This window comes from Manacus candei, unplaced genomic scaffold, assembly GCF_025592945.1.
Source record: "Manacus candei isolate 608988 ecotype Guabito, Panama unplaced genomic scaffold, ASM2559294v1 h1tg000002l, whole genome shotgun sequence".
NCBI lineage: Eukaryota > Metazoa > Chordata > Aves > Passeriformes > Pipridae > Manacus > Manacus candei.
Window position 1 is genome coordinate 3831623 of NW_026138050.1, and position 24212 is coordinate 3855834.

Sequence of the window (24212 nt, forward strand, 5' to 3'; positions counted from 1 at the left end):
AACACAGCCAGAGAGAAAGAAGGGGAACTTCACATCCATTGCCCCAGCTGGAGCTTCCCCCTTGGGATACACACCTGCTTTGTAAAAAGCACTGATAACGAAAACAAGTCACAAAAAATACTTTTGATATCAGCTGTAGAAAAAAAACCCCCACAAACCCCAGAACATCTGGCTGGAGGTGTCTTGCACAGGTAACACCAGGAACTGAAATGCAAGCATGGCTTTAGTTGCCCCTTCCATCACCATTTTTAAAATAAGTGCCAAACTGAGGTGAAAGGGGTAAGGCTGGCCCAGGTCTGTAGCAAACCCTTCTGTCAAGCCATTGAGGTATTTCAGGTTCTCCTCTCAGCCTTCCCCTGGGGACTCGGTGGGAATGTGCATCTGCAGAACAGGGGGAGAGTCAGATTTTTCTGGATTTGTTTTTTTAGAGCAATTATTCAGAGTTGGATCTGAATTTCCAGCTTTACCACCCATGGCTCACGCACAGCTTTTGATTTATCCCTAAACAGCTTTTAATAGTCCTTTGGATAACAGTCCTTTGGATAGCTACAGACTCTTAAAATGCTCTTTTTGGCTATGTGGAGGTTGGCTGGCAGGCTGGACAAGGCATGTCCAGAACACAAGACAATATATGGTCTTGTAAGATTTTTGTATTTTAAAGCCATTTTCTGTATCAGTACATTTCAATGAGCCTTTTTTTTTTCTTTACATTCTGTCTTCTATTAAAGCAAAAAGATTTTAAAAACAATAGTCTGGTTCCCTCTACTTCAAACCCATTTGAGGGAGAAAAAACCAGGAGAGATTAAGCAAGTTTAGGTTTACAGTAATTCAACTGCTACAGAGCCAACCTGCCTACTTAGCAGCCTGCCCACCTCCCAAGAGCAGCATATAAATCAGCAGAACATCAGGATGTTCTGCACCAGACTTTTAGCAGCAAGACAGTGAAACAGAAGGAAATCTCGCTTTTTCTGCTCCATTTAAATCTCATTTTTCTTCAGCTAACAGACATTTCTCCTCACTGTTGCCCTTAGCTTTAAGGAAGGTTTTGTCCCAGACTGCTTGAAGTCAAACTGAGGCGGGGTAGAAGCAGGACAGAGAGGTGGAGATCACAGCAAAGGGCCATCACTTAACTTGGCAGCAGACACAAAGAATAACCAAATATCAGGGGAAATCTGGTTTTCACAAGGGCTGTTTTCTGCTGAGAAGGAAAGCTGCCTCCTTTCACTGCTCCCATTCCTGTTACTCTTCCTACCACCAGCCATGTTCTCCCTTAAGTACTGAAGCCCCATCACCAGCCAGTGATCACTGAGGTGAAGCCTTAACTCAGGTCCTCACCGAGAAAGGAACTTCTGCAACAGCAATTAGGAATTAGGAAGCCAACTATCACCTGCTTGTAAGAATAATTCCCAAAAGATCCAAGTGGGTCAAGACACTGGATCTTGGCTGCAGAAGGGTCAATACACCCTTCTGTGAATTTAGTGATCCTTGTGGAATGAAATTTGGCCAGTTTGGTAAAATGTACTCCCTGTGAATGGGAACATTAGAAAAACTCTTCGGTGTTTGTTTTTAAGGGGATATACACACACCTCACCTCACAAAGAGACAGAAGCACGATAAAAGGAAAATAATCTCACCACAGAGGAAAAGAAACTATTTCATAGTGCCCCAGTGTTAGCTCAGCCACCTGGCAGGGAGGAATTCCTCAGCCTTACAGCATCCTCATGGACCCACCGTAAATTTCCTCTGCTAGAAATAAGGTCCCATTACTTACAGAGCAGAATCTGTAAAGAACTCCCCAACACCACAACTACAGATAATTGGAGACAAGAAAGGATTCCAGCTTTCATTAGTGCCATCTGGGGGATTTTCTTGCCAGAAAAGCAGCATGGACTGGGGTGGCTGAAAGCACAACAAAGCCAGAAGCAGGGCTCCTACACAAGGAAAATGCAAGTACCAAGTTGTCTCTTCTGCTCTGCAAGAGGAATGAAAGCAATCACTGAAGTAAAGCTGCTTCCACTGGCTGCTCACATTTGTTACAAAAACAGGTACGTTGTTCTTCTAGAATCAGTGCCTGGTGCAGGAATTTACCAACATACTGTATAAAAGTCTGTGTAAGTACCATTTAAGAGAAAGAAATAGTCATGGACCATTTATACATCTATACTGACACACGCTCACACACACCCCCACCCACCCACCCACATTAATAAATATAAATTTTATGTTTACACAGATCTAATTTAATATTCTCTGAAAAAAAATATTTAAAGGGTTTCTTCCTTAGCTGCCACCCATGAATTGTCAATGTTTTTTTTTTCTATCTTGAGAGCAAAGGGGTAGATTTGGCACAACTACCCTCAGGCTCTGAAACTTAAAGTGACACGTAAGGAGAGGACCAGCCATACATTCTGAAAGGTTTTAATTCAGTGTTGGTAAATTGAAAAGGTATCAAAAGAATTTTATGAACATATAAATACAAAGGTCAAAAGTTGATCAAAAATTTGGAATTTAAATATAGTGCTCCAAGAAAACCAAGTATTTTTCCAAATGTCTTGCTCGGGCCAAAGTACAATGCTCCCTGGTGTATTACTGCCCCATGAAAGACACCCTAACAGGGAAAGCCCACCCTCACAGCCAGCTAATTCCCACTGCTGATTACTGTATGTGGATATATCCTCACCTGTGTGCACAAACACACGCACTGCCCTGCGAGTAACACCCAGCAGTGAGAGATGCTGATCCCACTAATCACAGCCACACAGCTGCCAGGCAGCCGCACACAGAGATGCTCCAGCTCTGTTTTGGTCAGGTGCAGATCAAAATGCAAGAAGGCATCACTTCCCAACCCCATCAGTTCCAGCAATCCAGATGACCTTGTAGTGTAACTGTTTTCTGCAGCACAGCTGGCTCCATTGGAAGCTACACTTTCCGGCAGTAGTGTATGCTATAGTAGTAGCAGCTTTGGTGTAATTTTTCACCCAGAAGGAAACAAAAAGTTACATGACTGAACAATCTGTTGTAAAACTGCAGCCTAACACACAGATCCTTGCCAGATGCAGACCTTCAAGCAATGGAATTAAATTAGGAGTTGGATTAAAGGACTCTGGAGTTGACAGAAATAACTACAAATAGAAGGGGGGGAAAACTGATGAGGAGCAGAAGTATGAGCTGCCCAAGAGACTGGCTGGCAAGAGAAGACAGATCATTTGCTGCAGGAGGGCATTTACAAACTCAAAAACAGAGTGTGCAGCCAGGGCAAAATGATGAAGCAAGTCCTGTTCCATTAGAGGTTCATTTTTAATGCCCGAGTCCAAATTATTAGCAGCAAGACTTATAAAACCTCAAAGATTTTGCATCAGGGTAGAAACTCAAGGCAAGTTCCCCATTGGATTTAAACTATCATCTGATAAGGTAAAGCACAGATATTTGGAGGTGATCAGGATCCTTCAGTGCTGCCTCCTGCTAAAAAAGCTCCGAGACCCAAGCTGGCACTGTTCCTTGGAAGAGAGGGACAAGATGGTTGCATATGTACAAATGCAATCCAGAGCATTTCCAGTTCACTTTGTGACTCATTTCTTACACTGACACTTTTCTTGCAGCAAGAGCCCAAACAGGTACTGGGCTGTACAAGCCAAAGTGTAGCTATCAGGCTAAGAAAAGGGATTCCTTTTCCAACCAATCCAACATTTTCCAGATTATGTCTGTAGAACTGTGCCTGCTCTTGGGCTCCCCAGTACAAGACCCACAGTGACCTGCAGCAATTCCACCTGATGCCCTGGAGCCTGAGCACATCATGTACAAGAAGAGACCAGGACAACCAGATTGGTTCAGTCTCAAGAAAAGGAAGCAAATGGGGAAAATCTTACTGGAATCTTCAACTATCTATTTGGAAGATGCAGAGAAGGTAGAGCTAGGCTCTTTTGAGAGGCAACAAACACATGCAGCAGTGTGGGAAATTCTTAAATTGCTGAGAAGTTTTCACCTCATGGGTGGTGAGAGTGGATTCTCTGTGGAAAGGTACAGAACTATTTCCAGGTTAAATCCTCATCATCCAAGATCCCCAAATCCAGGTATAGCAGGGGAACATTTCTCCTTTCACCCTACATTTTGACATTCATTTACACGCTTGCACACATCAGGGTGACACCAAATATCTCCCTGGGAACACCCCCTGCTAACACAGATGAAAAGCTCTAACACCAATTTAACATTCCCAGCAGGCAGGGAAAAGTGTTCCACACCACACTGCATGAAAGCTCAGGTCAGATGCTCTCACTTGCTTTGATACAGGTCCCCACCCTTCTGTGCTCCAAGTCTGATTTCACTGCTGGTATTTCCCTACTGGAAATGAGAAAAAAAAAAGTGGAAATTAACTCGGAAAGATAGGTCTCTAAAACATGCAAAATCAAGTTTACTCCCTCCAAAACCTGAAGCCAGACCATGACATTGATTGCAGAAGAACTGCAAAGGCTTCTGCTGTTATTTAACCATTTCTTTCCTCTTACAAAGCTTTAATATGTCTCTGAAAACACACTTCTGAATAAGCTCTGCCCAACAATAACATGTCTAAAACACAGAATGAGAATTAATACAGGGTGACCAAACTGACCTTTCTCAAGCTGCTCTGGAGCAACATGTATTCCACAGGTATTTTCATCCTTGAGTCCTTGGGCAGAGCTTAATGCAAGGTGCTGCTCGTGTCAGTGGATAAAAATGACTGGATATGCTACAGGGGATAGCGTAAATGGTGTGGGGGAGGGAAGAATATGGGAAGGAAAAAGAGCTGAAAAGAATATATGAGCTAATCATGAACTTCAATTTTGTGCTCAGCACTGTGTTGTGTTATCACTAAATCAGATTAAATTGATCTTACGGTAAAAAGCTTTCTGTATCACAAGAGTCAAGGTCAAGATGAACAACAACTAAGGAATTCCAGTGGAATAAAACCAAGAACAACTGCATTCAGCTCTTGTAAACTGGGGCAACAAAAGTTGCTATAAACTAACCGTGATCAAAGTAAAATTAGTCAATGTCATTGCCTAAGGTGAAAAGAAATCAATAGGGAATGGTGAAAAGTGAATTCACACATTAAGAACTTGGTTTTACAGTTTCCCCAGGTCTAGGTTATTGCAGTTTAAATATTTAATGTGCCTTGACCTTTGTTATACACACAGCAGAAGATGAAGTAAAGCCTCCTCCTTCTCTTCCCCTCAAACTTTCCTCAGTTAATATAATTAATTGAGGATGAGATGCAACTTTTTAGACAAAAACCAAGCTGGACAATCAATTCAAAATAATCCGGGTACTGCACAGAACCATTAAAGTAAACATTTTCTTTCTAGTTGAAGACTTAATTCCACCATCACATTAATTTTCATTCCTCTGCAGCCCAGGGAATTGGGATTGGTATGTAAAAAGAATGGTGCTGTCTTCCAGACTGAGCAGTGTGATGAAAGAATTAATCTGGAGGCCTGAAACAAGAGGTCTCCATCTCACAAGTTCCAGATGATGACCACATTTTTCCACTGCTCTCAAAAGGATTTAGCAGGAACAGTTATTTTATCCAGTATTAGGCAATGTTTAGGAAAATCTACAAAACTATCTGCAAGTGGTATAGCTGTTTCTTACAATAGCAGGGGGATGCAGCAGAGTGATAAAGCGAAAACCCCCTGACAGGATGAACTGACAAGTTCCAGACATGTCAAGCAGAAAGGGGGAACAGAACAAAGATATTTGCTTATCCTCAACTCCCACTTGAACCAGCAGGCAGCGTGAGCCACAAAAGGAAGAGAGTGTTATTCTGTTCTAAATACTTAGGAGGCAAATCTACACATGCAACCCGAGGATGGACTTTCAAGAGGTATCTACAAAGCAGCAGCTGGTGGATGAAAACACTGAACTCAGCTGATGTATTTCTACAGTGCTGGACTAGTTTACAGAAGTTCAGGGCCTAATTATTTAGACTCTCCCAGAGAAAAGCAGCAGCGAAGAAAAATCTGCACAACTTTGGCAGCTGAACACCACATCCTGAACAGTATTCTGTTGGTTTTTCATCTTGCTCTGACTCACACAACATTCTGGAAACCCAAGGACTCCTGTGCTTCCGGAAAGCTCCCGAGCCCCGGGGCTGTTTCAGAGGCGTGCCTGTATCTAAACCAGCAGTCACCCAAAAGTAATGATTAATCACAGATAAAACTGTGCTGCACTCTCACTTGTGCATTCTTCCTTGAAGTTCATTTTATTGAGTTCTGGCTTTGGAAAGGCTACAGAAAACAGAGCTAATCCATGTGCTTTTCCGCTATGCCACACCTAGAGAGAAGGGGCAGCTGGAGGCCAGCCTGCTTCAATTACCTTGTCGTCTGTAACAATCCTCCTTCACAAAACCATTTTAAAGTACTAGAATCCAATCTAACAACTTGTCACTTAAGGCACACACCTAAATTCTGAAAGCCAGGCTGAGATAAATGATCTGCCCTGAATATTTAATGTGCCTCTATCCGCAGAAAGCAACCGCAAATCACGAGACCGAGAAATTCTTTCCTTCTCTTAGAAATATTTCTCACCAAACAAGGGACTTGGGAATAAAACATGTCTGGGTTTTATTCAAGCAGTGGGACTTGGCTATTGAATAGGATTTGGCAAAGACAAAGGAAACTTAGAAGGGAACAAGTGATGCCAGCTGTTACCTTATGGATTTCCTCCCCCTCCCCGGATTCCAGCAGACACTGATGGGTTGTGCCTTACCCCCTAATCCCTATGGACATGCTGACAGCAGCATTTACTGCACACTGGGGAAAGCTTTTTGCAATGTTTTCCTGCAGTGGGTTTGCCTCTCTGCTCCGTGATAGCACTGTCAGATTGCACAGGACAGCAACTGGACAACAAATCAGTACAGATGGGGGATAACCTACCAGAGGTACAGCCCACCCCTCTTAAGTCTCTTTTGCCATTACCAAAGCCGTAACACTTGCTGAATTAAAAGATCTCTGCTGTGCTGCCAGGAGACATGTTAGCCAAGGGGACTGCAAACTGGTATAAAACCAAAGGGGTTTGCTGGAGGCTACAGGCAGGGGTTGATTTCTTTGCCGGTCACAAGGTATCACATGCACCCACTGTTCCACATGGCTGAAGTGAGTCAAATCTGCTTTCCTGATAAGACATCCTTGTACTACATGAGGAGCCTGGAATACAGCTGGAGTAAAAGCCTCCTCCTACTGGTGAAGGTTCTCAAGGCAGGAGAGATGGGAGAGGGAGCCAAGCGATGAAAGGAAACCTCCAAATTCCTTTGGGAAAAATTGTTTAAGACCTCCAGTGGCTTTTGCCATAAAATAAAAGGGAAGTCGTTTGCCTTGGTCTCTACACCCTTACAGAATTTGTATGAAACACTGTATGACTTCTGTTACCTCTCATCCCAGCCCTCAACTTCCCTCTCTGAAGAGTAACACAGGAGCTTTGCTGTTTGCCATGGCAGAGGGGCAGGACAGCCTCCCACCCGGCCCTGGCTTCCTCACCATCGGCCATGGAGCTGAGGACCACCCCACCAACGGGAGGTGAAGGAGACTGCTTTCAGTGCAGAAGACCAACCAATATTTTCTCAAGTTCACAGAGACAGTGGCCATACCTTCACCTACAGTGCTACTGTGAACCAAAGCTCCAGCACAAGATGTGATCAATCAAATGCACACAGAGCCTGCAGAGACACCCTTCCCCAATGTGATCCTCAGGTATCAAGATGTTTTGGCTGTTGTCCAAAGCAAGTGATGAATAATTGTAAGAAATCAGTGAAGGTACAAACCCCTTTGTAGTTTTAATATCTTTACAGGAACCAAGTTAATACAGTTCCTCTGTCATCTTATTCTCCCTCAGAGGGAATGGAGAGAAATTGCATCTGGAAATCCAGGTGGCTGAGCCCTGTAACTCTTCCTCCTGAATCCCCACATAAATAAGCATTCATATTCAGAATTTTTCTGTTTTAAAAAAACAGAATCATTTGCCTTTTTCTTTAAGCTTGGTACCATGTTTCTTTAATGTTGTTGTGAGATACTGCACCCATCTTTCAGCATTTGATTGCCTTAGGTGACCTTATTGAAATGGTCCTATGGTTCAAAGCTCTCAGAAGCGTGGTATTAAGGCATAGAACGTGAGGAGTTTTCTTTCCAGGGAGCAGACTGTATTTGTATTACATTCCTTTAGATGCTGAACTGCAAATCCCATCCCCTTGGAGCCAAAAGGGGAAAAGACAGTTAAAAATATCCCAGCAGTCATACAATCAGTTGTCTGTAATTTTTTTTGAATCTTTTAAAAAAAAAAACAAAGGAAAAAAAACAAAGGAAAAAATATCCCATAGGTAAAGACAGAACAGAGTTCCAGATATGGGTTCTTGGGAGGGGTTTTCCATTCTTTTTGGCACCTTGTGACTCTACCAGCTGTTGTCCTCCCATTTAAAAATCTGACTTTAAAGGAGCTGTATATCAGCTATGTTTTGAGCTGTTACAGTTGTGGTTTGTTTCCTGTGAAAGCTGCTTTAGGATTCCTGCCATCCCATGCCCACCCCACATCACTCCAGCTCCTCCCACCGGTTCTTCATTCACTGGTTGCCTGTCCTTGTGGCACTGCAGATGTGATGACTCCAGTCTGGGCTGGGACTGCTCCACTGGGCTCTTCTATCCGGGGTCTTTTCACTTCAGGTTCACTGGAAGAGGCTGCTGCCGTCTCCTCGGTCCCCGTCTCGCAGACCCGGCTGACTACAACAGGAGTGGACGAGCTGGCCTGGGCTGCAAGGAGCTGCAGTGGGTTTGTAAGAGCTGGGAAGGAGGGTAAGAGAGAGAAAGAGATTTAGGGTGATGAACTAGCACAAGTGTTTGCTATTCCAGAAAGCAAGAAAACAAAACACCGTGGGTCAAATGCGACAGCTGGCACACGGTCAAGTGTTTTTCAGTCCGTTTTGAAAGGCTTGTTTGCCTTGTCTCTCCCTCTCCATTCACAACCCCAGCTTTGTGCAAGTTTACCAAACCAGGAATAACCCTGCTCTAGGAGAATTTCCTTCCTATTCACTGTCAAACAAGGCATTGCTAGCTAAGCATTCATCTCCAGTAGGAGAGGATCAAATCCTGGTAAAAACCACAGTACACCTCCTCTTTGAGAGGTAGTTCTCTGATCACCTACAATCAGAACTCCTTGCAAGGTACAACATCTTTGTGCTGGGCCTTCAGCTGGGAAGTTTAGGGGCTCCCTTGAGCTCTGCTCACACAGGAAGAACAGACAGGCCTGTTGGGAAACTAGATTAGTATCCGAATGTTAAGTGTACTGCCATCTCATTCGTAAAAGGGGCAGGAAAGAGCTTACCCTACACAACCACATGTGTTCCCATCAGATCTGGGATCAGGACATAGGAATTTCTTCCTATGCTTCTTCCTAGGCTTCCAGTCTTGTATTTCAGTACTAACACAAGATCTCACCCTTCCATTAATAAAAATGGTGAGAAAAAAGATGGTTTAAGTAGCAACCCTCCATAAAAATGTCTACAATTCCTAGTTCCAGACAGAGAATGTGCTTACACACTGGCTTTGGCACACAGCAAGGCTTGGAAAACAAAACACATGCAGTTTTTGGACTCTGCTTCAATCAGAGAGGCAGCCAAAGGGGACTCAGGAGACAGAACATCCTCTGCCCTCCAGACTGATTTGCAAAGGATGGAATCACAGAACATTAGTGCTGTGTTCACTGCTAAATGCATCAAAAAAGGAGCTCTAGGATAAATAAACAAAACAAACAGAACAAAGGCCCTCAAAGCCCAGCAACTTCTACCAAGGCATGGGAAGGAGGCTGTAGAGTATCAAGAGGATGAAGGGAAAAAAAAATAGGGTAAGGCTGAGGGCAGTCACCAATTACAGTTCAGTGACTCAGGGAACCTAAACCATGCAGCTGAAGAGAAGTTAACTTTGTACAGAGGAGAGTCAAGAGACTCAGGCTTTGTTTTGTGAACTAGAAAATTCACTGCCCGTTATCAAAAACACTCAGATGCAGCTGGAATACTTCCCAGTTTGACGACAGTTAGAAAAATTCTGGTGAGATTAAAATATTTTAACATAAAAATATTAAATAAAAAGCTGGCTGATTCTATATTAGACAAACCCTACTGCTGGGTAGTAGAAGCTCAGCTTATCTGATCTATAAATATCTTAATATCCTACTTGCATAAAAATCTTATCATTACCATTTTTTCATTGCTCCAATAAGATCCTTGCAATTCAAGTGCAAGCCAGGTGATAACTGTGAAGAGACATGGCAGAAAATTCTGTAGAAATATTCCTACCTTCATGAAAGCCATCCAAATCCCACCAGTGCCCTTCATTTCAAACTCCCCAAAAGCACTAGCCTAGGGCAGCAGAGGTGCTTGCCATCTCACTGAAAAGAGTTGTAAGACACCTGGATATTATCATCCCTAACTGAACAAAACCTGAGGTGCTGAGCAAGCAAGATGAGGAGGCTGCTAAGACACGGCTCATATGGAACTTAAAAAAAATCAGGCTTGACAAATTACTAGACACATCCTGTGTTTACAAAAATCCTACACTCATTCATTCACCTGGTGAAACAATCTTATTTCTCTCAGGCTCTAAGACCTTAAGATGGGAAAGTATTTTATTTTCTTAGTACTCTACGGAGTCAAGTTTCACGAGATCTAAGGAGCACCATGGAAATTTTATTATTTGGCATGCTGCAAGCAAAGGCTGCTGGTCAGAAGAAAATAAATGAAAACAGGCTCTCCACAAGAATCACTGACACTTTCAACAAGTAACCCTCAAAAGGCAGAGAGTCTAAGTAGTTAGAACTGCATGGCCAAGGGTGAAGGAGGGACACTGGGTTTTCAGTAGCAATGCAGGACTTTTCCACCAGGAAAGGGAGAAGAGGTGGACACAAGGATATCTATCAATGACATTTACAGTTGCAGAAGTTGAAGAACTGGAATACCTCTGAAGTGGACACGTGGAATAACTTGATATACACTAGCCAGAAAGAGAAAAGGCTTACAGCTTTCCATGCTGCCTGCTGAGTGCAGGGAGCAGCCCAACCCCAAAGCCAAGGGAGCAGAACCTACCGTAGGCGTTGCCGGCGATGCTGTTGGTGGGCACGGCGTGTTTGCCGTTCTGGGTGACCGCCCGCACCGGGAGCTGGTGCTGCCCGATGGCCACTGGAGCTGCCTGCTGAAGGATGGTGACTGTCTGCCCAGGGACACCCTGTGCCATCTGACTGGTCACGGTCTGGATGACACGGCTGGCTGTGGGGATCGCGGCAAACGCGATCGTTGGCTTTTCGTCCATTCCTGTTGGGGAGCAGAGGAGACGACAATCACTCCCCACCCTGGCTTAGGAGCTGGCTTTGTTCTCATTAACACCTTAGCAGTGCTACATACCCCAGGTTTACAGATGTGACAGTACCTCAGCACCACAGAAGGCCAGGGGTGAGTATTTGGAAAAACTAAAATATTCTCTACTGCATATTCATCCTAGCAATATTAAGAACATTTTTCTTATAGCATAAGTCACTCAGCAAAAAAGGAAAACTTTAAGAAAAAAAAAATCAAGACTATCAACTTGATATTTTGCTCTAAAAGGGCATCACCTCCCTTACTGGCTCATTATAGCCACGATATGGACAGCAATCTCTGCAAAGCTCAGAGCTTACACTGTAATTTCAAACAAATTGGCCTGACTTTCAATACCACACAGCACGAGAAGGCACTAAGATCTTAAACAATGCCTGGAGCCAAAAGTCTGTAGCAGCTTGGTGTCAGGCCTGAATGCAGGTTGATTTAGAAGGAGGTCTTCCCAAAACTGCAAGCTTTTGCTATGGAATTATACGAAGAAACCAGGAGCGAGGAAAAAAAATAAAAAATAAAAAGTAGGGCTGAGTTCCTGGACAGAGGTAACTGCTTGAGAGCACTCAACCACTTTTCTCACTTCCAAGGAGAAGTAAGGGGTCAGTTCAGCATGTATGTAACAGATACAGGACAGCATCCTCCTGGGCATGCAGGAAAGCAGAGGAGAACTACTCTTCTCTTCCAGGGGCTCTGTGGGTCTCAAAGCAGAGAGGGCAGGAAGCACAACCTCTTAGTCCTGTAGGAAAAGACCTCTCCCATTTTAACATTAGCAGACAACACGAGTTGAGTTAGATGGGACAGGAGCACTGAGCTGAAACCTGCAGGCAAACTGATGGGAAGTGGGAGAGAAAAGGCAAGAAAAGCAGAGAGATTAAGAAGGAAAATGCAGCACTCAGGGAAGGTAGAGACCAGAAGAGGATACAAGTGGGAATAACAGTGGGACAAGCAGGGAAAGAACAAACAACAGCAAGAACTAGTGAATGAAAGAAGGGAGCAGGTGACAGGTAGCTGCAACTGTTAGCACTTCAGGAACATGTATGGGATCCAGACAGGAATTTCTAGAGAATGTAAGTGAAACTCCTGCAAGATAAGCAGTGCTGAACTAAAAATGCCAGTGGTCCTGGTACTGCAGTAGGGGAAGCTCTTTGTAATTTTTTCTTCAATGGGAAAAGAACCACTGTCCCACTGCCCACATAAAAGCAGTCAGAGAAACTAGCCTTGTTTATGGTACAACACACATCTACCCTGTAGTACTAAGACCTTCCCAAATGGAGCAGACAAGGTGTTGTCTAGATCACAGCAAGGGAGCACTTAACTCACTAAATCCCCCAGGCTGGAATTTCCAACTTAGGAACAAAAGAGGCCTTTGTTGTAACTGGTTTTTGAAGACTGCTTTAATGGGGCACTGCCTGCACTTCCAGAAGCACATGCTTTCCTCTAGGAATCCAGGTCTTTGGAAAAGAAGGGCTCAATCATTCATTTACAAGGCCATCCTAAAGCAGAGTTTCAGCCTTTCCCAGGCCATCTCTTTTGGCTGGAAAACACACACTTCCACAGCACAGCTGATCAATATACAGGCATAATATCAATATTGAGGATAATTACAAGAGCACGTAGTGACAGGACAAGGGAGAATGGCTTCAAACTGAAAGAGAGCAGGTTTAGATTAGATATTAGGAAGAAATTCTTCCATGTGAGGGTGGGGAGGCCCTGGCACAGGTTGTCCAGAGAAGCTGTGGCTGCCCCATCCCTGGGATTGTCCAAGTCCAGGCTGGATGGAACTCTGAGCAACCTGGCCTAGTGGGAGGTGTCCCTGGCCATGGCAGGGGGGTGGAATGAGATGATATTTATGGTACCTTCTAAACCAAATCGTTCTATGATTCTACAATAATAAACAAATTCTAAGCAGTGCATGTTCCTTCAGGCTCCAAAGTCTGTTAGTGTTGTTCCCCACAGAAGACAAGGGAGCACAGTTGTCTTGCTTTCTGGTGGGGACAACAAATGGACAAGCTCTCATTTGGTTTATGTTATACCTGGAGAAACATCTTTTTTTAAGGGCTAAGTGCCCAGTGAGTGGAACTGTTCAACCACTCTCCCCCCTCCAAGCCTGCTCAAGACTTATAAGCAGAGCAGCAAGGGAGGTGAAAAGCTACCTCGATGGTCACCAGCTAAGTCCAACACTGCTCCTGCAGCTTCGTGAGCTCCTCCTGCCGTGCCCTGGTTTGTGAGGATGTATCCGTTTGCAGAGTTTGCAGAGGAGGTCACCACTCGGACCATGGTAACAGTGGGAGCTTGTTGAACTACGTGAATTGCGTGACAGGAAGGCTGCTGAGAAGTCACTATTGACGCTGGCATGTACGCCACTGGCTTTGCCACCAGGGTAGATGGTCGGGGAGGAACAGCCATAATCACTGGCTGGGCACTCACTGGAGACCCTGAATAGAAGAAGGAAGCACATGTTAATAGGAGAGGTAAAAAGACCTTCATCCATTTAATCTATGCACTTCTAGTCTGCAATACTCAATCCTTCAGCATTGGCAGGAATGGAGACAGAAAAAAACCCATCAAGACTTCAAAAAATACCACCTTCAAACTTCTTTTTCCTAATGTACAAAAACCTTACTTGTCATCTGAACACATTTCTCCGAACAAAAACCACAATAAATATAACACATCCCCCCCCAAAGAAGCTTTACTTCATGAGCTTTGCCTTCCAACTTCACCCTACACTCCAGGCCAGTTACAGCACAGCTGACAAATGGGTACTTACCAGGCCCTGGCCACAGCACCAGAGCTGATCTTATCCAGAGCCTGGTAAGTTAGTGACAGTGGGCTGTGCACTGCCACGGCTACTCTGCTGTCAGGTCTTTACAGCCACCTAGTTCAAGGTTAGCTGAGGTGTTTCCACACATTCCACCTCCTGCCCCCTCATCCAGAGATTAGTAAGAAAAATGGTCTGAAGTTGCACATGTATCATCAGTCTCTCAATGAAGTGAAAAGAGACACCCCTAGATCCTCCCGTAACACACTGCAGAAGCCTCCCTGCTGTGTCCTCAGCATGGCACATGGTGCAACTGAACAGTCACCTTCTGTGGAACAAGAGCTACTCACCAGGTGCACTCTGGGAATACCGATATTCCGGAACTGAGGCTAACTTTGACCCAAAGTCATGATCATGTGGAATGGGTGAGCCCTCCCGTGACAGGCACTCTGGAGTCTGTAGGCCACTAGAGTGAGGGGACAGCAGGCCAGGGTGAGTAGGGGAGGCAGGAGCACTCCTGAAACACAAAACGTAGTGTTGGCAAGTGTAGATGCATTTTGACCACAAGACAGCAGCAGAGACCAAGAGTTTTCTCCAATACAGGACCCTCTAGCAGAAGGACAGCCTTTCTCCCATACTACCCACTAGAGTCTTGCTGGGAAGAGTTAAAAGGTACACAGCAACCTCACAAATGCTCTAGCACCAAATACTGTCGTATAATTCCTTGTTGAAGGAAACTGGACCCTTCAGAGTATGCTTAACATTTCATTACAAGACCCGCTGCTGACAGAAGCTTTAAGTGATTCACATTCAGATCAGTTTTATAACTTCAGATCATTCTCAAAGCACCTTGGTCAGTGTTTGAGTGTGACAGGGAGAGGAAGAGAAAGAAAGATGCAACGTAGAGGCAAGTGTCTGGCCCTGCATATGCTTTCAGAGCTGCTGCTCCCCTTCTCTCCATTGCCACCCTCCCCAACCACTTGGTTCCCACCTCTGTTACCACACAGCCAAGTGAGGAATTGTACATTTCTCTAATGACAAACCAAACAGAAAAGCTGAAGAGCTTTTTTCTAAACTCCTCCTGTTTACCCCCTATTTTAACAGACAGAAAAGAGGAGGTGTGGGAGGAATGTTACATGAAACTGCTCCAGCTAGTGCTGAATTGCAAGTCTCATCCTCACAGCTACAGGGCTCAGAGAAGCTGTCATTGCACAAGGCAGAGGAGCTGACTGGAGCAGCTACACAGAACCCCTGTTGTTGCTTCACTGCTGACAACCACGATCAACCTGATCTTCACTACAGGAGAGTGTTTTAAATACCACAGAAGTTATTCCCACTATGATCTAATCCACATCTAAACACAGCTTTCCTGAAATCAGAGACTGGCATCTGAAAACACTTACCCCAGTGATAACTGCTTTGAAATGATGCCAGAACAGGTATGTTATTTGATGCATTTTTGCAGTTTGGTTCTGCTTTTTTTTTTTTTGTTAAACACTTAAGAAGTCAGAATCATTTTCAGATTATGCCTCAAGACTATATCACCTCTCAAACTATAAACAGAAGCGAACTTTACTCACTGTACTTCAGGAGAAGTTTTAGTTTGTTTTCTTTATAATGAGTCTGGCACAGAGATTAGAGGAAATTACCTGGAGGAGAGAGGCCCAAAAGGTGTTCGGAAGCAGGACACTCCTCTTTGCCTTCGTTTTCTAAATGCTTGTTCTACTAGTTTGGCTTCAGAGGCAGGGTCAATTCGCCAAAAGGAGCCCTTTCCAGGCTCCTCTTGGGAGCGTGGGACTTTAATAAAGTAACGGTTCAAGGAGAGGTTGTGCCGAATGGAATTCTGCAGGAAGCAGAGGAATGAGGTGATTATTTTGCCATGAGAAAGCATGTAACAAAGACAAATGAGTTTCACCAGACAGCTTGGAAAAATAAAACTCACACTGCCAGAATCAGTGTTGAAGACAGAAACAAGTCATTCAACTCACACAGCTCTGAAGTCACCGGAGAAGTGCAAGAGAAAACCTGGGGAAAAGCCTTAAGAGTTCCTACTAACGAGCCTGAAAGCTGGGTTTGCTTGGTACTAACCACCACTTAAATACATCTGGAGCCAGGCAGTGCAGTGACTTCTCTGTGGAAAGCAAGGAAAGCAGAGCCTTTGCTGAGGCAGGGGGAAATCGCTGTAAACCACATCAGAACTCTCTCAAAAGACAGGCTTTATTCTAGGCAAGCGGAAAGAACTGCCTGAGCCTGTGCTAACTGCTCACCTGCCAAACGATTACTGGGGTGCCCAAACATGCCCTAAAGGACACTGCATCTCACAGTAATCATAATGTAAGCCAGCCAACATGCTCTTAGACAGCTGGCTCTGAGAGGAATCCATTACCTGTGTGGCACTAGGCTAGCACTGTGCAGCTCTCTAGATGCTGACAAGACTATTTATCCTTTCCATTGGAACAGCCCACCTCTTACTGGGTGTAGCGCTGGCTTTTGGGCTTGGGGAGGGGCTCAGCAAACCCAGGTGTGCACAAACTCATCCCTCTTCCACTTCCAAAACAAAACAAGAGCTTTTGTAGCAGGTTTAGACAATCTCTTCACAAGTAAAGCTTTTCAATGCCACTGGAGGGGAGGGAAAACGGCAACTTCACCCTCCACTGAGATGCAGCTCTCTGTAGCAGGAGGCAGCAACTGGTTCGCAAAGCACAACTCTGCCGAGCAGGTTAGGGCAGGAAGTGAATTCCACAATTAATTAGAACTGCAGGGAAAAGCCAGGGAGGCAGAAATGTATTTATTCCAACTGCACTCAAAGTGCACCAAGCAGTTCTGCTCCTGCCAGTAGAACACAATGAAATCAGCAGCTGCAAGAGCCTTTCCAGCTGCACTGGTGTGTTATATTCGAATGACAACACTCATTTCAGAAGTGTGATGCCAAGAAAAAGTCTGAAAGCAGGTGGAGCTGAGGTTCCTGGAACTTTGAAAGCAGCCCTGAAGTGAACACTGAACCTTGATTTAGCATGTGTTAACTATATTCAAACTCTCCTATGAAGCTGGTCAGATTTCCTTTAATACCACAAGGAGTGCACAGACTCTCAGTTTCCCAAGTTCTCACTCAGATTCAAGACTTGCAAACTGTGACTTAGGCAATGCAGCTGATACACTGGGAAAACAAAACATCTGTAACGTTTTAAGGTACTGTGATTAAAAACTGGAACCTCAGTTTTAGGCTGGATATCCTCTGCTTGGACAGATCATGCCAAACAAAGACAAGGTGAAGGATTAAGCAAGAATCTGGGCAGAGCAGTGACTGATAGCAAGGATGTAGGAAAATAAAATACAAATAAGAATTAAAGCTACATGACTACAGCATTAAAAGAGAAACACACTATATTGCCCTACAAAGTATTCCAAAAAAACTAATCATCCACAAACAAACTAGTCAGCTTGTGTTAAACAAATTCACTCTGGGAACAGTCAAAGCAGCTCTATTCCCAGTGCCCCAAATCTTTAATAAATGCATTTCAAAGCAGATAAGCCCTGTCAAAGTAGTTTAAAAGCTTGTCAGTGTCAAGAACTCACCTGCCAGCCTTTGTCAGCAGTCCTGTAATATGGATAATGCTTGGTAATGTGGGCATAGATCCCACTTAGTGTTAATTGCCTGTCCTGTGCTGAAGATATAGCCTGCACAATTAGCTGAGCGTAAGAATAGGGTGGCTTGGACTCATCCTAAGGAAAAAAAACCAAACAAACAGAAATTTAGTCACTAACAACGAATTCTTACACTACAGTGTACCACAACCCAAACTGAAAAAGCACAGATGCTAAGAGAGCAGCAGGGGCAGCCAAGAGAGCATCGCCCTCTCCCATTTCACTCCTGTTTTATACTGTCACCACCCAATTTAGCACAAGCATTTGTGTGCAAACAGAACTATAGGGCTGAGCCAGACAAAAGTATCTCCTTCCCTCTTCCCAACAAACACGCACTAAAAAGCTAACTTCAGTCTCATTCAATTCCCCACTGAATTTCCCACATGTGCTCACGTCAGCACAGGGAACAGGGTCAGGAGAAGCAATTGGAATCAAGAGTTAGAGGGTGTAGGATACATTCATTGTTTCCTTGTTCATGAAACTACAGTGTTCAAATCTGCCCAGCTACAGCTATACTTCCTTAGAAAGGTTTCATGCAGTGTGCTATCAGCCCTCCTCCCAGCAACGAGCCCAGCGTGAAACCTGATCCTGTCCCTTCCCTTCTCCAGCAGGATTTGTTTCATTCTGGGTACTTTAATTTGTTTGCCAGATCTCATATTCCCAACTCTTCATATTACTCCATCAAAAACAACCCTTCTTGTCTCAAGGGAGAATTAAGTCTACAAAAAAAGCCATCTAGTACCGTGCTCCTCCACCCAACCCCAAATCAGGTGGTTTTGAATCCAGACCTTTAACTTTGATCTGAAGATCAGCTCACCAAAATTAAATTTTATCATTCTAACTAAGTTATTTTTTAATCCACTTGCCACTCTCCTCATTTAATGCCTGCTTGACAGGCCTTCATGTTTGGTTTAAAGTCTGACTACAGACTTCTCATGGCCAGGATCTGGTTTCTTCCCCCGCTTCTGCTTTCTCCAACTGTGTTTTGCAAAATACCATTAATTAAAAGGAGAAAACAAGACTTTTAATTTTATTGTACCTCTTCCTTATGGGTTCTTGATTTATCAAATAAGCAAAAAAAATATCTTATTGCTTAATCATTTTAATGGATTATTTGAATACATTTCAGGCAGCTAAGCAAGTAGATTCATCTGCTACCACTAACAAGATGCTGCTTTGAAGGCAAGGTCTCAAACCCCTGGAGGATACTGCACACAGCACCCTTATGGCCAGGGCATTCTTAGACCTCTTTTAACTACAACCAGGACTAGCCATAAAGCATCAGGTTTTAACAAGCCTCCCAAGGAGCACTGCTGGGTAAGTAATGTCTCTGTGAACCTTTGGGCTGTCCCCGCCAGATGCATCTGCCTGCTGCTCTGATGCTGCTTTTGCCGCATACTCTGCTGCCAGCTGCAGATCCGAGGTAATGTTGTGGACAAAACGATATCCTGAGGATCCAGCACCACGTGGACTGGCCGGGCAAGAGTTGGGAACACTGGAGAGGCAAAAAGAAAATACAGTTATTTGTTACTTCATTTATTAACAAGGCACACAGTAGTTACCCTCCAAGGTACAGTAAAGCTCTCAGGTCACGGGGAAGCAGATGTAATGGACGTACTTTTGCCCCTGTGGCTTATTCAAAGCCCGAACAGGTTGAGAAAAAAAAGCAACAGAGATAAAACTGGAATTTCTACAAAATCCTGACACTCCCCACCACACAGATACTTCCTGCAATCACAAGAGAGCAGTGTTTCAAAGCATTAAACAACTCCTCTGTGTTCAGAGGAGCACTTAAAACAATGCAGGACTTCAAACAATACAGAGTGTATCAGGGATGGGATGAATACTTAACTAAACGAGTAGCTTGTTTTTATGACTTGTGAATGAACAACACACCACTCTCCTGATTACACAGGTAATATTTAATCAATCCCTCTAACAGACAGCAGCTATGTTCTTTTACAGGATCAGACTAAAGCACCCAGAGCACGTATCTGCCACGAACGTCCCTGTCTAACACAACACCTGAGCTTCAGAAGATCCCACCCTGATACCACACAGCTGGAGATGGGGATTTCCTTGATCCACCAGCACACTCATAAAGGGGAGCTGCAATCACTGCACTCACACAGAGGTAGCTCAGTTTTGGCTAGAAAAGACACATTTGGCATCGCGGGGCCACCACAAGGTGGCATTACAGGAACAGCGACGGAGCAGGACAGGCACGAAAAAGCTGATAAAAATGCTACAAACACATAAAAGGGGGCTGTAAATTGCAACACTACTCAGGCACACAGAAATGAGTGCTACAAGACGAGAACTAATTAGAAAGGCTTGTCTAGAGATCATCCATCCTTGATTTGTGGGGTTGGAAGGACCGCAGAATCACAGGATGGTTTGGGTTGGAAGGGACCTTAAAGATCATCTTGTTCCAACCCCCCTACCACTGGCAGGGATGCCTTCCACTGGATCAGGTTGCTCCAAGCCCTATCCAACCTGGCCTTGAAGGATGGGAGAAGATAGATGAGTTTGGGAAACTGAAATTCCCTTTTTCTGTCTCTCCCCTGTCCTGTGCTGTCCAGAATTGAGGGGTGCAAAGCCAGAACAGCAGGATGCTCAGCCAAATCCCAGGATTACATATGTCTTCTAGGTGCAGAGAAACGGTAAACAAGAAAGTAAACCAATACCCAGAAGATTTACACAGCAAAACAAGCAGTCCAAATTGTATGAAAAGATGCAAATTGAAGCCCACAGCTGGGAACTAGAATTCAGTAAAACTGGCATAAACAATCCTCTTACTAGTGAAATGCCCAATAAGTGACACAAACAAATACAGACACTGACACCCATCAGAGTACTGGGCTAAATGCTGCATAAAAAAACATAGAACATGGTTCCTCCCTCAAAAAGGTGACTGACTTCCCCCCCACACACATGTACACATGGGGATGGAGAGGAAGCAGTGAGACAACCCTTGTTTGCTCAGTGGGCAATACCTTGGGTGCATAAGCAATCTGTGAGTGTAAGGAATGACTGTTTCCTACCACAGTCCAGCCTGTAAACTGAGAAGTGCTGCTTCTCCTTGTGGTGTCTCTGCAAATGGCTGCAGTGCTGAGCTCAGCACAACCCAAACTGGTTTCTTTTAAAAGTGAATTACAGGATGGGGGGGGCCAGGGGAGAGAGAACAGGCAACAGAAATATCCAGGCACAAAAAACCCTTGCAATAGGGAACCCAAGCTCACCCCTCTCCCATCAACAAGCCTTGCAAAGTGCTGCACAGCACCAGGTAACCCTTTCAGTGCCCACCAACAGCCCTTGGCATTACTGGGTGATGCTGTTCGGGAGTGCAGCAGGAGGTAAAGCTTTCAGGAGGTGCAAGGTATATAACGTTGATGAGCCCATACCTATAGATCTCCCTTTGCCAGAGATAAAGGCATTTCTTACCCAGCCTTTCAAAGAGCAGAGACCTGTTTGTGCAGGAAAATGAATCAAAGTTTGCTACTCCAAGCTAAACCACAGAAGACACTCTTGATGTCTTCGTATTCACATGAGGAGCTGGTGTGAATTTAATTATTCTGCTGTCATTTTTCAATAGCTTCTCTACATACACACTTCTTACAATGTGTAGATAATTACAAATGAAAGCCATTTTCATACATGAAACAATGACAAACCAAAAACCCAGCAATTCTTTTTATCTTTGCATTTGGCACCCGAGCAATTATTGTAACACACAGACTGGGAATGGAATAGGATGAAACAAGAGTTTTCTGATTTTGTTCTTTGGCTGCAGAAATACACAAACATCAAACCACAGAAACAGCAGCCAAATCTCAGGACAAAGATATGGAAGTTCTCCATTAAATCCGTGCTCTGCACACAGTTGTATTTCTTGCCTTTTCCTTTTTTTATTTTTAATTAATAAACAAATAAAACTAGATACAAGAATTTATTCCTTTCTTTGAGATCAGTCCAGTTTTTGCTATTCAAACTCTGTTTTCTGGGGCTGATGAATTTGAAGTATGATCTCTGGCTTAAAAAACAAGCAAACAAAAAAACCCCTTAGGACAGCCACAGCAGTAGCCAAAGATTTGGAAGATGTATTAATCTTTTAACAGAATGGAGTCCTTTTGTCCAGGTAGATTTGCTTCCTTTCAGCCTGGATCGATGATCAAATCAAAAGAGACACAGGGACACAAAAAACACCAACTTTCAGCCACTCCATGCACAGACAGGACATGCTGCTGAGTGCTCAAGCTCTCAGTCAATCATAGAGAGCTCTTCAGAGGGAAGGCAGAAAGAGCTGACTACTGGAAAAAACAAGGAGACACAATCTGTTGCCCTCCCAACATGGGACAGGAGTGAAGAAACAGCTTTACTAAAAATACCCCTTTGAGGGTTAAGTTAAAATTAAACATTAGTGCAGTCAAAAGAAAACAAGCAAACACAATGCAGTGACATCAGTTTCCTGGAGTTCCTGGAATTCTCCTCACCACCCAGAGCCGGGGACTGGCTGGGGATGCTTGCATGTACTCACACCCCCTTTAAAAATATTATGAAACAAAGAGCTTTCCCTACAAACACCTGCTTGTGCTATAAAACAAAAATGAAGTGGGAAGACAGTGATTATGATTTGTTGGATATTAATACTGCATCAATACTCAGCCATAACTTGATCCATGTTGACACTATAACCTTTTACTGAGAAAAGCACAGCCAGGTCTGCAATTTCACCCTGCTCTGACATCCTGACTTACTGCTGTGATCCATGCTTACTGTCCATGTTGGCAATCTTAGCTTACAGCAATCCAAGCTAATTTGAGTTAAGCTTGTCTGTTATGGAAGAGAGCATTTTGGAGAGGAAACAAGTGTTTTATACCACTGAAAGACACACGGGGCATGTCAGTAAACCAGTTGCAGTTACTCACAGTCTTAATCCCATGGTACCATGGTTAATGCCCCAAAGTGCCAGAAATCTTTGATATCCACTGAAGGATTCAGCATCTGAACCTGAAACACTGACTGCAGGCGGCCACTGAGCCACACTTCCCTAAATACCGCACTGAGACTCAGCTTTAGAATGAGACTGCAACCACGTGCTGGATCACACTGGTCCTCTGCTGCATGTTTTCCATTTCATACTTAACCCTTCTTCAGTAGGAAGGCCAGAGAGATGAGGGCTGAAGGCAGTGTCTGCAGTATATTCACCCCTGTAACCAGCAGACGGCCTCTCAAACACAGGGCTTAAATGCTCTAAATCTTTGTGGCACCACAACTTACTTTCAACTCCTGCCAACAAGAACCCAGCCTTGTAAGTTCACAGCACTTGCTAGCAACGATTAACTAAGCACCAGCTCCTGGAGAGTGTGTACAATGTGCTGCATTTCTGCTGGAATGTCCAAAATCAGTTTGCTTCAAGTAAAGAATCAGCTGCAAAAATAGGATGTACCACGGTTTGCATGGTACATTCACAGCAGGACACTGTGTTTTGCTTGTCTACTCTCATATGAAAAAAAAAAAAAAAGAATAGAGCAGATCCAGAGAAGGTATTGACAGGGATAACTGGGATGATCAGAGATATGGAATGGATTTCATATCTGAAAAAATAATTTAAGACAGAAGCTGAGGTGCAAGGTGACAGAGCCTATAAAAACAAAGCCAAGGGGAGGTGTTCAGCTTCTGGCCTCTTGCAACAGAAGAGCGGGTGAGTACAAAATGAAACTAAGCAGCACTTCCAAAACAAAAGAAAGTGCTTCTACGTCTGTAGCTGCACTGTGGAATGACATGCTGTAAGGCAGGGCTGATGATAAAAGTCTATGTGAATAGAAAAAGCCAGTATACAAATTCTTGGGGAAAAGAGGAAAACAGGGAAGCCATCAGGGGCTTTCTAAGACAGATGGTCAGGAAGTCCCTGCTCCAAGAAAATGGAGGCAAACTGCACCTAAGTCAGCATTACTCTGTTTGCTATGTTCTTATATGACCCCCAAGATATCCATGTCAGAGACAGAATACTGAGCTACAGGGGTCTGTTCCCCGAGCACACTGAGATTCCCATGTAAAAATCTCTACACTCTCTCAATACTATGCACATTTTACAGACTAGGGGTAATAAAAATAAAAATTAAGCAACAAGTGCTTAAATGATTTATTTATGGTCATATTACAAATCTGTGAACAATCTGGAAACTGAAACACTCCCAAACTTCAGTGCCAATTTCCCCAGAGGAGAGGCAGCACTAGAATGCAGGAGAGTTGCCCTATTACTCAATTTTATTCTTTTCTACAGGAAAGGTATCTGTAGGGATCAAGCTACAGAGGCTTAATTTAAGCCAGGTGTATGGAAAAAGCACCTGTGGCAAAGAGGAAAGATTACCTGGAATCCCATATAAAACTGTTCACCAGACTTGGAATCTGCATCACTAA

General features: G+C 44.0%; 1 protein-coding gene across 1 annotated transcript in view; it reads right to left on the bottom strand.

The window, feature by feature from the left end:
- Positions 1-623: 623 nt before the first annotated feature.
- FOXK1 (forkhead box K1) overlaps positions 624-24212 on the bottom strand; it is a 55529-nt gene continuing 31940 nt past the window's right edge. Inside the window, exons 3-9 of the mRNA XM_051782565.1 lie at positions 19128-19284; positions 17721-17867; positions 15794-15987; positions 14495-14661; positions 13537-13818; positions 11102-11326; positions 624-8804 (exon numbers count right to left, since the gene is read on the bottom strand). Coding sequence (XP_051638525.1) covers positions 8584-8804; positions 11102-11326; positions 13537-13818; positions 14495-14661; positions 15794-15987; positions 17721-17867; positions 19128-19284 — 1393 coding nt within the window. The 3' untranslated portion in view covers positions 624-8583. The remainder of the gene's footprint in view (positions 8805-11101; positions 11327-13536; positions 13819-14494; positions 14662-15793; positions 15988-17720; positions 17868-19127; positions 19285-24212) is intronic.